The 14,986-nt window shown below is 41.4% G+C and overlaps 1 protein-coding gene across 1 annotated transcript in view; it reads right to left on the reverse strand.

The window, feature by feature from the left end:
- The window catches only part of LOC140731489 (uncharacterized), a 137,357-nt gene that overhangs the window by 12,219 nt on the left and 110,152 nt on the right, over positions 1-14,986 (reverse strand). Inside the window, exons 32-34 of the mRNA XM_073052964.1 lie at positions 9,718-9,774; positions 2,217-2,264; positions 1,554-1,646 (exon numbers count right to left, since the gene is read on the reverse strand). Coding sequence (XP_072909065.1) covers positions 1,554-1,646; positions 2,217-2,264; positions 9,718-9,774 — 198 coding nt within the window. The remainder of the gene's footprint in view (positions 1-1,553; positions 1,647-2,216; positions 2,265-9,717; positions 9,775-14,986) is intronic.

Below are 14,986 nucleotides of genomic sequence, written 5' to 3' on the forward strand. Positions count from 1 at the left end.
GTCCAGCAACCCTAGAAAATTTACAATGATCAATTAACCTACTAACTAGTACATCTTTGGACTGCGGGAGGAAACCGGAGCACTGGGAGGAAACCCATGTGCTTACAGGAAGGATGTACAAACTTCTTACAAACAATAAAATGAACACCGAACTCTGACATTCTGAGCTGTATTAGTATCACACTGACTGCTACATTACCGTGGTGCCAATAGCTCTGCTGGACTACCTGCATCAGAAGGTTGCAGGTTCAAAGAGGAGCCTCGCTAACATCTTCTTAAAGGCATTTGGATGAATAACAAGATAACCTTGAGACAGTTAGCATAAGCCATCACAGCACCAGCGACACGGGTTCAACTCCTGCTGCTGTCTGTAAGGAGTTTGCAAATTCTCCTCAAGACTGCATGGTTTTCTTCCCAAGGCTCCAGTTTCCTCCGACATTCCAAGGATGTATGGGTTAGGGTTAGCAAGCTGCAAGCTGTTTTTGTTGACAGCAGAAGCATGGCAACGCTTGTGGGCTGCCCCCAGAACGTTCTCAGACTGTGATGGTCGTTGTCACAAAAACAATGCCTTTTAATGTATATGACAGATAAAGCTAGACTTTGAAAAGATATCAAAAACATTCATAAGATCATTGTATATATAAATACTAGTGGATTCTGGTTAATTGGAACCAGTACATTTTGGCCCAACTAAGCAGCTGCCCCAATTATCCAAATTTTCATGGAAATAGTTTAAAAAGTATAAAACAGGCAAACTACCATTTAACTGAGTAATAAATTATGTAGTTAAATGAAACACAGAACCAATTAGAGCACCACTAATACTACTGCAGTACTATAAAACTGCGTATTAGTTCCTAATAGTTATTAACAGAGGAACTTATCCATTGTACACTGCTGTTCTTTTGATTGACTAAATGAACAAAATCAGCACAGGCTCTTAACGTAGATAATGGACTGCTTTCATACAATGCTTTCTCCAAATTTTAAATTTTCATTGTAACATTCAAGGTGAATGCTGATACCTTCAAATTCTTCATAGTACCTCACTTGTTGAAGCAGTGAAATCATTTTATTTTCATTCCCTGTCACTTCTAGCATTTCCAAGCCTGAATGCTTGAAACCATAGAGTGCACAACAGTTCTGAATTATTTATTTCTGGCCAACTATCAGTGACAAAAATCACTGCTTTTTGAACACAAACACATGCAAATGATGCCATTTAAAAACTGCTCACTCTGAGCATGACATAGTGTCTAATAGCACATAACTAACGCTAGTTAGATACTATTCAGTAACAGTCTCCTGTCCCAATTAAGCAGCACAGTTTCAAATCAATACAGGTAATCCCAGCTATTTTCTCGATGAGGTTTTGCTCTTTAAGAGTTGTCCTAAATAAGCAGCTATCCCAATTAACTGATGACCCAGTTAAGCAGAATCCACTGTATGTCCTCCTTCAGCATTTAAGATTATCGGTACCTCTGCACTTTATATCAGTAATACCAGGAGGTCGGCCTTAATTAGCTACATCATCTCTTTGAAAGGTAACTTACATGGTGCGCATGGCATCAGTTGTAGCTTTGATGCAGATAGAGGAGTGGTCGGCTTAAAGTTTCTGGCCTGAGGAAGGCCGCACGTTGTTGGAGCTAGAGAAGAGATTAAAGAATAATTGGCAACACCTATGAAACTGCAAAATGTGGACACATTTTTTCTCTCTAGCAAAGGAAGTATATACTTGTAATTAAGGAACACAATGTTCACCAGACTGACCCCGGAGATGGTGAATTTGTCCTACCAGACAAGGTTACCATTTCTTTATCCAGTGGATAACCAGAGACATTTTCTCAGGGTGAAAATGGCTAATACAAGGGGGCATAATTGTAAGGTGATTGGAGGAAAGTATAGGGGGGATGTCAGAGGTAATTTTTTTACACAGAGAGAGGTGGGTGCATGGAATGTCATGCCAGGGTGGTGGTAGCAACAGATACATAAGGGACATCTAAGAAACTCTTCGATAAGTATCTAGATGAGAGAAAAATGAGGGCAATCTTATGTCGATCTTAGAGGAGTAAAAAGGATGGTTCAACATTGGAGGCCAAAAAGCTATACAGTGCTGTAGTGTTCTATGTTCTATATTCTAAGGAATAGTTGAACACCATCTCCAAGCCCAGAAAAGGCTTGAACTTCAACTGAAAATAAGCATTAATTGCACTTACTACTTGCAGAAGCTTGGAGTGGTGAAGCAGGGGTACCTGGACGTACAGCTGAAAAGGAAGGATACATTTCAATGGCAAATTACGCATCAAGAAAGTGCTATACCAGGTTCATGAGTATAAGGAGTTTATATTGAATGAATAAATGAATGAATGAAATTAATTTATTTCGGTCAGTACAAACATAACTAAAAGCATCATTTACAATGACGATATCATAACGATTTCATAGGACAAAATTACAACAAAAAACATTCTTTAAAACAGACTGAAAGGGAGTAGGCTGTAGCTACGACTTATTACGCCTACCCCTCTTACTTATACAACAACATATTTGGCATCAATCATCATGTCAAAAACAAAAAATTTCATAATCTTTTAACACAAAATCCAATTTCAAATATCATTTATTTACATTACTCCCATTCATTTTAAATCATGTATTTTATATTTGTTCATTATATAATTTTTAAATATTTTTTAAAACTTGTTAAGTGTAGTGCATGTTTTTAAATTCTTTTACTGCAACTGTTCCATAGATTCACCCCTGACTGAAATACAATGATTTTCTACATTTGCTCTTATCCTTTATTTTTGAAATCTACATGTTCCTCTCAAATTATGTTCATTAGGTAAAGAATCACACTCTAATAGAGCTCAAATACATAATGCTCTCAGGAAGACCACTGGAAATACAAAAAGGTATATACCATTTAGAACCCAAGACATACTTCACCCTTCAATAAGAATAATTGTTCCTTTACCATGTTCTCAGATGGATTTTCCAAGGGACAATCAAAATCACTTTTAAAAATCCTTCAGGATGTTAGAGTTTAAACATAGTAAACAGCATAGTGTATTGGCCTTCATCAATCTTGGAACTGAATTTAGGAGTTAAGAGGTAATGTTGCAGCTATATAGGACCCTGGTCAGACCCCACTTGGAGTACTGTGCTCAGTTCTGGTCGCCTCACTACAGGAAGGATGTGGAAGCCATAGAAAGAGTATAGAGGAGATTTACAAGGATGTTGCCTGGTTTGGGAAGCGTGCCTTATGAAAACAGGTTGAACGACGGAGGATGACAAGTGACCTGATAGAGGTGTATAAGATGATGAGAGGCATTGATTGTGTGGATAGTCAGAGGCTTTTTCCCAGGGCTGAAATGGCTGCCACAAGAGAGCACAAGTTTAAGGTGCTTGGGAGCAGGTACAGAGGAGATGTCAGGGGTAAGTTTTTTTTACGCAGAGAGTGGTGAGTGCATGGAATGGGCTGCTGGCAACGGTGATGGAGGCGGATACGATAGGGTCTTTTAAGATACTTTTGGATAGGTACCTGGAGCTTAGTGAAATAGAGGGCTATGGAGTTGGAGGAGGTAGCAGAGGTTCTTGATGAATACTTTGCTTCTGTATTTACTATGGAAAAGGACCTTGGTAATTGTGGGGATGACTTACAGCAGACTGAAACACTTGAGCATATAGACATTAAGAAAGAGGATGTGCTGAAACTTTCAAAAAGCATTAGGTTAGATAAGTCACCAGGACCAGATGAGATGTACCCCAGGCAACCATGGGAAGCGAGGGAGGAGATTGCTGAGCCTCCTGCAGTGATCTTTGCATCATCAATTGGGACAGGAGAAGCATCAGAGGATTGGAGAGTTGCAAATATTGTTTCCTTGTTCAAGAAAGGGAGTAGAGATTACCCAGGAAATTATAAACCAGTTAGTCTGACCTCAGTGGTGGGCAAGTTGTTGGAGAAGATCCTGAAAGGCGGGATTTATGAGCATTTGGAGACATAATCTGATTAGGAACAGTCACCATGGCTTTGTCAAGGGCAGGTCATGCCTTACAAGCCTGATTGAATTATTTGAGGATGTAACAAAACACACATTGATGAAAGTAAAGCAGTGGATGTGGTGTATATGGATTTCAGTAAGACATTTGATAAGGATCCCCATGTAAGGCTCCTTCAGAAAGTAAGGACACATGGGATCCAAGGAGACCTTGCTTTGTAGATCCAGAATTGGCTTGCCACAGAAGGCAAAGGGTGGTTGTAGATGATTTGTATTCTACATGGAGGTTGGTGGCCAGTTGTGTTCAGCAGGGATCTGTTCTGGGACCTCCTCCTCTTTGTGATTTTTATAAATGACCTGGATGAAGAAGTAGAAGGGTGGGTTAGTAAGTTTGCTGATGACACAAAGGTTGGGGGTATTGTGGATAGTCTGGAGGGCTGTCAGAGATTACAGTGGGACATCGATTGGATGCAGAACTGAGCTGAGAAGTGGCAGATGGACTTCAACCCAGTTGAGTGTGAAGTGATTCATTTTGGTAGGTCAAATTTGAAGACATAATATATTAATGGTAAGACTCTTGGCAGCATGGAGAATCTGAGAGATCTTGGGGTCAGTGTCGATAGGACACTCAAAACTGCTGCACAGTTTGACAGTGTGGGAATGAGTTCAAGAGCCATGAGGTAATGCTACAACTAATATAAGCCTTTGGTGAGACCCCACTTGAAATTCAGTTTTCAGTTCTGGTCACCTCACTAAGGAAGGATGTGTATACTATAGAAAGAGCACAGAGGAGATTTTTAAGAATGTTGCCTGGATTGGAGGGTGTACCTTTATGACAATAGGTTGAGTGAATGGTCTTTTCTCCTTGGAGCGACAAAGGATGAGAGGTGACCTGATAGAGGTGTATAATACGATGAGGGGCATTGATCGTGTGGATAGCCAGAGGCTTTTTCCCAGGGTTGAAATCACTAACATGAGGAGGCATAGTTTTAAGGTGCTTAGAATAGGTACTGAGGGGATGTCAGGGGTAAGTTTTTCACACAGAGAGTGGTGGGTGTTTGGAATGCACTGCAAGCAGCTGCAATGGAAGTGGTACAATAGGGCCTTTTAAGAGCATCTTAGATAGGTATATGGAGCTTTGAAAATCAGAGGGCTATACACTAGAGAAATACCAGGCAGTTTCTAGAATAGATTACATGATCACCACACCATCGTGGGCCGAAGGACCTGTAATGTGCTGTAGATTTCTATATTCTATGAGATTACATTTGGGTAGATGGAGCTCGTCAGCCTGGGAAGGCAGTCCATCTAGGAGAGGGAAAACTCTGATTTCAAACCTCCGCTGCCTTGCGGCCATACCCACTCATGGGAAAAGCTTTGGGAGTAAACCCTGAGGACAAATACGGAGCTGGAATCCCTAAGGCAGTCCGACGTTACCCTTCAACCTCGTTCTGTCAACTCCTGCGACGACACTGGTGCCAAACTGTATCGGCCCTTGCCCTTCCCTTGGACAACATCGGTGTCGTGGAGAGGGGAGACTTGCTGCTTGGGCAACTGCTGGTCTTCCATACAACCTTGCCCATGCCTGTGCCGTGGAAACCATTCCAGGTGCAGATCCATGGTCTCGCAAAACTAACGGATGCCACCATGAAATTACAAATAGGATTGATAAAGGGGATGCAGTGGAAATTGTACATTTGGATTTTCAGAAGGATTTTGACAAGGTGCCACACGAGACTGCAGGTTAAAAGCCCATAGTATTACAGGAAAGTTACCAGCATGGTTAGAACATTGGTTGATTGGTGGGAGACAGTGAGTGGGAATAAAGAAATCCTTTGCTGGTTGCTTTCCAGTGACTAGGGGTGTTTCACAGGCATTGGTGTTGGGACCACTTCTTTTTATGCTGTATGTTAATGATTTAGAGGATTGTATAGATGGTTTGTTGCCAAGTTTGCAGATGATAAAGATTGATGGAGGGGAAGGTAGTATTGAGGAAACAGAAAGGCTACAGAAGGACTTAGACAGATCAGGAGAATGAGTAAGAAAGTGGCAAATGAAATCCAATGTTGGAAAATACATCATCATGGTAGTAGAAATAAATGTGCAGACTATTTTCTAAAGAACATAAAACATAAGAAAAAGGAGCAGGAGTAGGCCATCTGGTCGGTCAAGCCTGCTCCACCATTCAGTAAGATCATAGCTGATCTGGCCATGGACTCATCTTCACCTACCCGCTGTTTCCCCATGACCCTTAATTCCCCTACTATGCAAAAATCTATCCAACTTTGTTTTAAATATATTTACTGCAGGAGCCTCCGATGCTTCATAGGCCAGGGAATTCGACAGATTCACCACTCTCTGGGAAAAGTAGTTCCTCCCCATCTCCATCCTAAATCTTGAGGCTATATCCCCTACCAGTTCTAGTCTCACCTACCAGTGGAAACAACTTTTCTGCCTCTACCTTATCTATTCCTTTCATAATTTTAAATGTTTCTATAAGATCTCCTCTCATTCTTCTGAATTCTTCTAAACAGGGAGAATATCCAAAAAATCTGTGATGCAAAGGAACTTGGGAGTCCTATGCAAAATACCCTAAAGGTTAACCTGCAGGTAGGGTCGATGGTAAGGAAGGCAAATGCAATGTTAGCATTCATTTCAAGAGGTGTAGAATACAAGACCAGGGATGTGATGCTGAAGCTTTATAAGGCACTGATGATGCCTCACCTTGAGTATTGTGAACATTTCTGGGCTCTTCATCTAAGATGTGTTGGCATTGGAGAGAGTTCAGAGGAGGTTCACAAGGATGATTCCAGGAAAGGAACGCTTTATGGCTCTGGGTCTGTACTCACTGGAATTTAGAAGGATAAGTGGGGAATGTCATTGAAACCTTTCGAATGTTGAAAGGCCTAGACAGAGTAGATGTGGAAAGGATGTTACCCATGGTGGGGAGTCTAGGACAAGAGGGCTCAGCCTCAGGATAGAGGGGCATCCATTTGAAACAGAGATGTGAAGAAATTTCTTTAGTCATAGGGTGAAGATCTTTGGAATTTGTTACCATAGGCAGCTGTGGAGGCCAGGCTGTTTGGAGTATTTAAGATAGAGACTGATAGGTTCTTGATTGGTCATGGCATTAAAGGTTACAGGGAGATGGCTGCAGAGTGGGGCTGAGGAGAGGAAAAATTGGATCAGCCATAATTGAATGGTGGAGCATACTCAATGGGCAAAATGGCCTAATTCTGCTCCTATGTCTTATGGTCTTATATCAGAGATGGTTGACATAAGAAAGTCCTACCAATGACTGGAAATGTCAGAGCTGAGGGACAGCACAGAGGTGCTACTCATGGCTGTACAAGAACAGGCGCTGAGCACAACAGCACTAGAGGTGGGAGTTTGTCACAGCAGACAAGACCCAAGATGCAGACTGTGCAAAGAATCCACTGAAACCATCCAGCACATAGCAGCAGGGTGCAAGATGCAGGCAGGGACAGCATACACTGAACAGCACAACCAAGTTGCAGGAATTGTGTACAGAAACATCTGCGCTGAGTATGGATTGGACATTGCCAGGTCTAAATGGGAAGGTAGACCTGAGAAGGTAGTAGAGAACAATCCTATGGAGCTAAGATCCTGTGGGACTTCTAAATACAGACTGATAAGCAGATGCTGGCCAACCAACCAGACATAGTAATGCCTCCTTAATCTCCTCAAAGAATTCTAACAGATTTGCCAAGCAAGATTTTCCCTGAAGGAAACCATGCTGACTTTGTCCTATGTTGTCCTGTGTCACCAATGCAGGGGTCTCAGATTATTTCCTGTAATGTTAACTGTTAACTGCATATATAAAATGGCTTCTCTGTAGTGTTATAATGAAATGGCTCCTTTGTAGGAAACTTTGAGGTAATGCTCTGTTTAGTTGAAATGTTTGGATTATAATTATTGATAACGGAGGAACTAACCAATGGAAGGGATGTTGTTCTATCTGTATGTGTGGGAACCTGGAGTGAATGGCAGGATTTTTCGGGAGGAGAACCAAAGAGGAAGGACGTGCTGGACGTGCTCTGGTCGACCACCGAGGTTGGTCCCAGGCGGCAGGACGAGGAAGTCGGAGAAGATCGAATGGTGGACGGAAGGCTTCAATAATTGAGTTCTAACGGTTGTGCACGAATTGATTGAAGTCTGATAAGTTTTTGTGCCTTTTTATTTTCTTTTTATATTGTATTACTATTAATTGCCTAGTTCCAAAGATTTATAAAGTGTACTCTGTAAAACGTATATTGTGTGCTGTCTGATATTGTGTGTGCGAGTTTGTATCAGTGTGCATTACACAGCATCTACTCAAACGGGAGACATGGTTTGGCGGGTGGATAGATTTTTCCCGAGACATACACAAGCTGATAGCCCTAGGTGTTACACCAAGTACTCCATAACTTCATCCTTAGCAATTGACTCCAACATCTTCCCAACCACTAAGGTCGGGCTAACCGCTCTATAATTTCCTTTCTGCCGCCTCCCTTTTTTCTTAAAGAGTGGATTGACATTTGCAATCTTCCCGTCCTCAGGAACCATGCCAGATGGATGTTGCGTACCAGCGACAATGTCATGTGTAGATGTGCTCAGTGGTGGGGAGGGCTTTACCCATGATGGACTGGATGAAGATCAAAGGACAAAGATTCAAAAGGGAACTGAATAATAGAAAGAATATGAAAGGCTATGTTGAAGATACAAAATTGTAATTAGCTAGACTGGAAATCAAAGAACTGCAGACACAAGAAATGAATGAAAGATCAGATAGTTCTGACGACGGGTTCTTGAAGGTTAACCTTGAAAGAAGTGTTTACAATGCTAACTTTCCATAAATGCTGTCTGATTTTGCTGAGGGCTTCCCACATTTTCACAGAATTGGTACAGATTTAGCAAGCCTGATAATCTTCTTATCATTTTGTGCACCTCTATCAAGTCACCTCTCATCCTTCTTCACTCCAAAGAAAAAAGCCCTAGCTCTCTCAACCTTTCCTCATAAGGCACACTTTCTAATCCAGGCAGCATCCTGTGAATCTGCTCTGCACCCGCTCTAAAAAAAAGCACGTAGCCTTCCTATGATAAGGTGACCAGAACTGAACACCACATGATGGTTCACTGCTTTCTTGAATTCTGCAGTTCCTCCGGTGCAGGCACTCATCAACCTACTGCAACGCACACCAAATACTAGAGGAACTCAGCAGCTCAGTGAGCATCTATGGAAATGAATAAACAATGGATGTTTCTGGCACGACCCTTCTTCAGGACTGAAAAGGAAGGGGGAAGGTGGGGGTATGCATTGAATGATAAGACTAATTGACATGCAAACAAAACCTTTTCATTATACCTCAATACATGGGACAATTATAAACCAATTACTAATGACTCCCAGTGCTGATGGTTTGAGGATGTATACCTAATCTTGATGGAAGGACAGCATTATAGTTCCAAAGACAAATATGCTGCTTCTAGCAAGAAGCAGTACCAAGAGTTATAGTGTAGACAAATTCATCTGCAGCATACAAAAGGGAACTAGACAAGCTTCAGAATGGAAAGAATTTGCAGGACGAGGTTAGGAACTGGGATGAACTGGCTTTGTTTTACACAGAACTGGTACAGATTCAATAGACAGAATGACTTCACTCTATGAGAGAACTAGTGGTGTGATTCTGTGAAGACTAGATTTATTTTTACTTACTCTTTCTTGATGTTGGTATTTTCTGAGGTGGAGCAGGAGTTCTTGGACGTACAGATGCTAAACAAAAGAGAAGGTTTTAATGTTCATGTTATATATCAATGAAAGTGCAGAAATATCTTTAAGTGGTACTCACTATAAATGTACATTATAATGTTGATAAGCAGAGCGCAGAGCTGTGATTCTCTCTGCATTCTATTCTACTTCACCTTTTTAGTTTGTTCTATGACAGATGTATAAGCTCTTGATGAACAATTAATTATATAACTAATATACAATTTAATTACTAATATTTGACAGGCATAGTCTTGATCTGTTATTCACTAACCATTCCACATTTTGGGGATTTTATATGGAACACTTGTAAGGTATTCATGAGGAGTTAGTTACATAACTAAACTTTGGCAGAGAACTCTCTCAGTAAGTAGAACAGTCGGCATTTAATTATTAGATGTTCCAGGTTGGGAGAACAAGGGTCTGACAAGAATGCTATGTCAGAGCACCATAAAGAGTTAATCATGAAGCACAGCCCCACACCTTGCCTTTTTCGAATTGGCAGTTTTGTCCAAACTATGGATGAAGAACCACACGGCTGAAGCACCATGTCCATGTGAACCATATTTCTGAGTAACAGAGAACCCAGCAATTCCCCATTTTCCTTTGATGCAGTAATTTTTGCCTTACATCGATCTTGTTCTCCAATGACTGTACATTTACTAATAGAATGCTGGAGAGAGGTAGCTTCATAGCCCGATGCTTTACAGTGGCTTGAAGCCCACCTTACCACCCACTTCCATCGATGGTTGACCTTCATCCTCTTCAAGGAGCCATACCTGCACTCTTGAGAGAAAAGTTCACTGAGTTCTTCAGGAGTTCATAAAATTACTAGATTGTTTAAGGGGGTTCAAGAGTACGTTACTGAAAGGGAAATTACAAATTGCAGATTGCAGCGATAATAGTTCAGTAAAAGTATATCCAGAAGTTTTGTGAGCTGCCCACAAAACATCGCAGTGTATCACCAGTGCCATCTTGATTTTGTAGGTCCAAAAATCTACAAAAAATAACCTACTTCATTCACCCCATCACTGAAACGTTCCCACAACCTATGGACTCACTTCCAAGGATTCTACAACTCATGTTCTCTATATTATTTATTATTTATTTATTTATCATCATTATTATTTGCTCTTTTTGTATTTATATAGTTTGTCTTTTTTGTACATTGGCTGTTTGTCTGTCTGTGTGTGTGTTTCTTTGTATTCACTGTAAATTTGTGCAAGAATATGAACCTCAGGGTAGTATATGGTGACAGATAAGTACTTTGATAATTAATTTACTTTGAACTTTAAACTTTTAACATATAACTCACCAATATTACAGACCTCCACTTCATAAACTTCATAGAAGAGGAACAGACCATTCGGCCAAACAGTGTTGTGCCAAACCATCTAAAAAGTAAATTATAAACACCCAAATACTAATGCCTCCTCCCTACACCATATCCTATCCATCCATCTTCCTTACACCCATGTGCCTATCCAAACGTGTCTTAAAAGCCTCTAATGTATTTGTTTCTACCACCATACCAAGCAGCGCAATTCAGTCATCCATTGCTCTCTGGGAGTAAAAAAAAACTCACCCCTCACATCCCTATGGAACCTACCCCCTCTCACCTGCAATGCATGCCCCCTGGTATCTGACATTTCAACTCTGGTAAACAGACACTCTCTGTCCACTCTTTCTGGGTATCTCATAATCTTGTAAACCTCTATCAGATCTCTCCTCAGCCTCTGGCGCTCCAGAGAAAACAACCCGAGTTTATCCACCCTCTTGTGATAGCACATGCTCTCTAAACCAGGCAACATCCTGGTGAACCTCTTCTGCACCTCCTCCAAAACTTCAACATCCTTCCTATAGTGGGCAACAAGAATTGTATGCAATACTCCAGATGTGGCCAAACCAGAGTTTTATAAATTTGCAACATAACATCCTGACCTTTGAACTCAGTGCTTCCACTAACAAAAGCAAGCATTCCATAAGCCTTCTTAATCACTTTGTATAGCTAGAGAACTTGGATCCCAAGATCTCTTTGCTCAGCAACACTGTTAAGGATCTTGCCTTTATCAGTGTACTGTCTCCTTGCATTTAGCCTACCGAGGTGCAACACCTCAGATTTCACTGTTAAACTCCATCCACATACTGATTTAAGAAATCTTTCTGGACACACTTAATGAATACAGTCCTATCTAAACCCCTTACATGAAGAAAGTTCCAGTTTCCCACTGGGCACTTTTGACACTGATGATTGTCAGAATTATGCTTTAATGCAGAAACTCTTGAGAATCCTGAAATAGAATCTTCTCCACTAAATTCCCTATCTCTGGTGTAAGGCTCACCACCCTATAATTTCCTTGTTTGTCTCTATTGCCCTTCTTACAATAAGGAACCAGGGATGGTGAAGAAGGTTTTGGGCACACTGATTTTCATCAGTCAGGGCACTGAGAATAGCAGTTGGTATGATAGGTTGCTGATGTACATTATATTGGTAAGGCAGCATTTGAAATATTGTTTTCCATTTTAGTCACCTTGTTATAGGAAAGATGCCAGAAAACTGGAAAGATTGCAGAACAGATTTACTAGGATGTTGCAAAGATTCAAGGGACATAGTTGTGGCAAGAGATGGAACAAGTCAGGACTTCTTTTATTGGAGCACTAGCCTTCCCAGCATCCAGAGTACCTTCAAGGAGTGATGCCTCAGAAAAGGCAGCATCCATCATTAAGGACCCCCACCACCCAGGACATGCCCTCTTCTTGTTGCTACCATCAAGGAGCAGGTATAAGAGCCTGAAGACACACAACCAGTGTTTCAGAAACTGCTTCTTCCACTTTGCAATCTGATTTCTGAATGTACAATGAACCCATGAATGTGACCTCAGGTGTTTAGGGCAGCAGTTGAAGGTCTCCATCTCCGGCAGTGTTCAGGGCTTCCTTCATCATGTGAGTACGTAGTTTCTTCTCAGTTTTTACTACTGTCAGCCATGCAAGACTTGGATAGGGACTCAGAAATAGTATTGCACTCAGATGTAGGATTCTTTATTGCTTCTTCCATAACTATTTTGTTTTACCAGTCAGAGTTGTTGGCTCTGAGCTCAACCACTGAACCTGAAGAACTGGTAGACTTCTGGCCTCTATTGCTACCCATGCCATGTGCTAGTGAGGCTAACCTAGGAAGATTAGACAGTTTAATAAGTGGCTAAGGAGTTGATGTAGGAGGCGGGGCATAAGACTTTTGGATCATTGGTCCCACACCAGAAGGTGGGACCTGTGCAGAAGGAATGATTTGCACCTGAGCTGTAGGAAGGCTAATATCCTAGCAGGAAGGTTTATTAATACCGCATGGTGAGGTTTAAACTAGAGTTGAGGCAGGGTATGAACCGGCGTGCCAGAACAGTTGGTGGAGAGGTTATGGGGCAGATGTTGGTAAGACCTCAGACAAAGTTAGGAATCAAAAGGTTAAGCATGGTGCGACAAAATTGAGAAGGGTGAATACAGGACTGAAGGTGTTGTATCTGAATGAGCGCAGTATACAGAGTAAGGTAGACGAACTTGCAGCATGGTTGCTGATTGGCAGGTATGATGTGTCAGGCATTACAAAATCATGGCTGAAAGATTATAGCTGGGAGCTTAATGTCCAAGTATACACCTTGTATTGAAAGGATAGACAGGAAGGCAGAGGGGGCGCTATTGCTCTGTTGGTAAAAAAAATGATATCAAATCATTCAAAAGAGGTGACATAATATCCTTGTGGATAGAGCTAAGGAACTGCAGTAAGTATGTTGCCCACAAATTACAACGGGAGATAGAAAATGCATGCCAAAAGGGCAATATCACAATAGGCATGGGGGCTTCAATATGCAGATAGATTGGGAAACTCAGGTTGGTGCTGGATTCAAGGAGGGGGGCATTTTGAGAGTGTCTACAAGATGGCTTTTTAGAGCAGATCGTGATTGAGTCCACTAGAGGATCAGGTCTGGATTGGGAGTTGTGTAATGAACCAGAATTGATTAGAGAATCTAAGGTAAAAGAATGCTGAAGGGCAAGTGATCATAATATGATCAAATTAACCCTTAAATTTGAGAAGGGGAAGATAAGTCAGATGCATCAGTATTACAGTGGAGTAAGGGGAATTACAGAGGCATGAGATAAGAGTTAACCAGAATTGATGAGAAAAGAACACTGGCAAAAAAACTGCAATGCAAAGGGAATTGGAGTCCTAGTGCAAGATTCCCTAAAGGTTTATTTGCAGGTAAAGACTATGGTGAGGAAGGCAAATGCAATGTTAGCATTCATTACAAGAGAACTAGTATAAAAACAAGGATGCAATGTTGAGAGTTTATAATGCACCGGTGAGGTCTCACTTGGAGTATTGTGAGCAGGTTTGGGCCCCTTATCTTAGAGAGAGTGCCATAAGAAAGTGGCTTCCATCACTAAGGACCTTCACCATCCACGACATGCCCTGTCTTGTCACTACAATCAGAGATGAGGTACTAGAGCCTGAAGACCCACACTCGGTGATTAGGAAACAGCTTCCTTCCTCCGCTGTCAGATTTATGAAAGGTCTATGACCCATGAACACTACTTCATTAATCCTTTTCTGTGCAATATTTACTAATTTTTTGTACTTTTAAGTAATTTAATGTCCTTGCACTGTACTGCTGCCAGAAAACAATGTTAACAATGTGATTACGAATCCTTTCTCCACCCTTTCCAGCTTAGGGTGGCACCGTAGCATAGAGTTCAGTACAATACTTCAAAGTGGTTCAATTCCCACTGCTGGCTGTAAGGAATTGATATTGGTATGTCCTCCCCATGACTGCATGGGTTTCCTCCAGGTGCTCCAGTTTCCTCCTACAGTCCAAAGCCATACCAGTTGGTAGGTTAATTGTAAATTTCCCTGTACTTAAGCTAAAGTTAAATCAGGGGTTGTTGTGTGGCGTGGCTCTCAATAAAACAAATAAAATAAATATTAATAACACCTTGTGCTGCTCACAACAGCCCAAATCTGGTCTGACCAATGCCTTACAAAGCCTCAGCATGACATTTTTCTATTATATTCTAGCCCTCTCAAAATGAATGCTAACATTACATTTGCCTTCCATACTACTGACTCAAGCTTCAAGGCAACCTTTAGGGAATCCGGCACTGGGACTCACGGTTCAGGCAGCATCTCTAGAGGGAAACAGACAGTTTTGGGTCAAGGCCCTTCAACTAG

This window comes from Hemitrygon akajei, chromosome 8 (genome assembly GCF_048418815.1).
Source record: "Hemitrygon akajei chromosome 8, sHemAka1.3, whole genome shotgun sequence".
NCBI lineage: Eukaryota > Metazoa > Chordata > Chondrichthyes > Myliobatiformes > Dasyatidae > Hemitrygon > Hemitrygon akajei.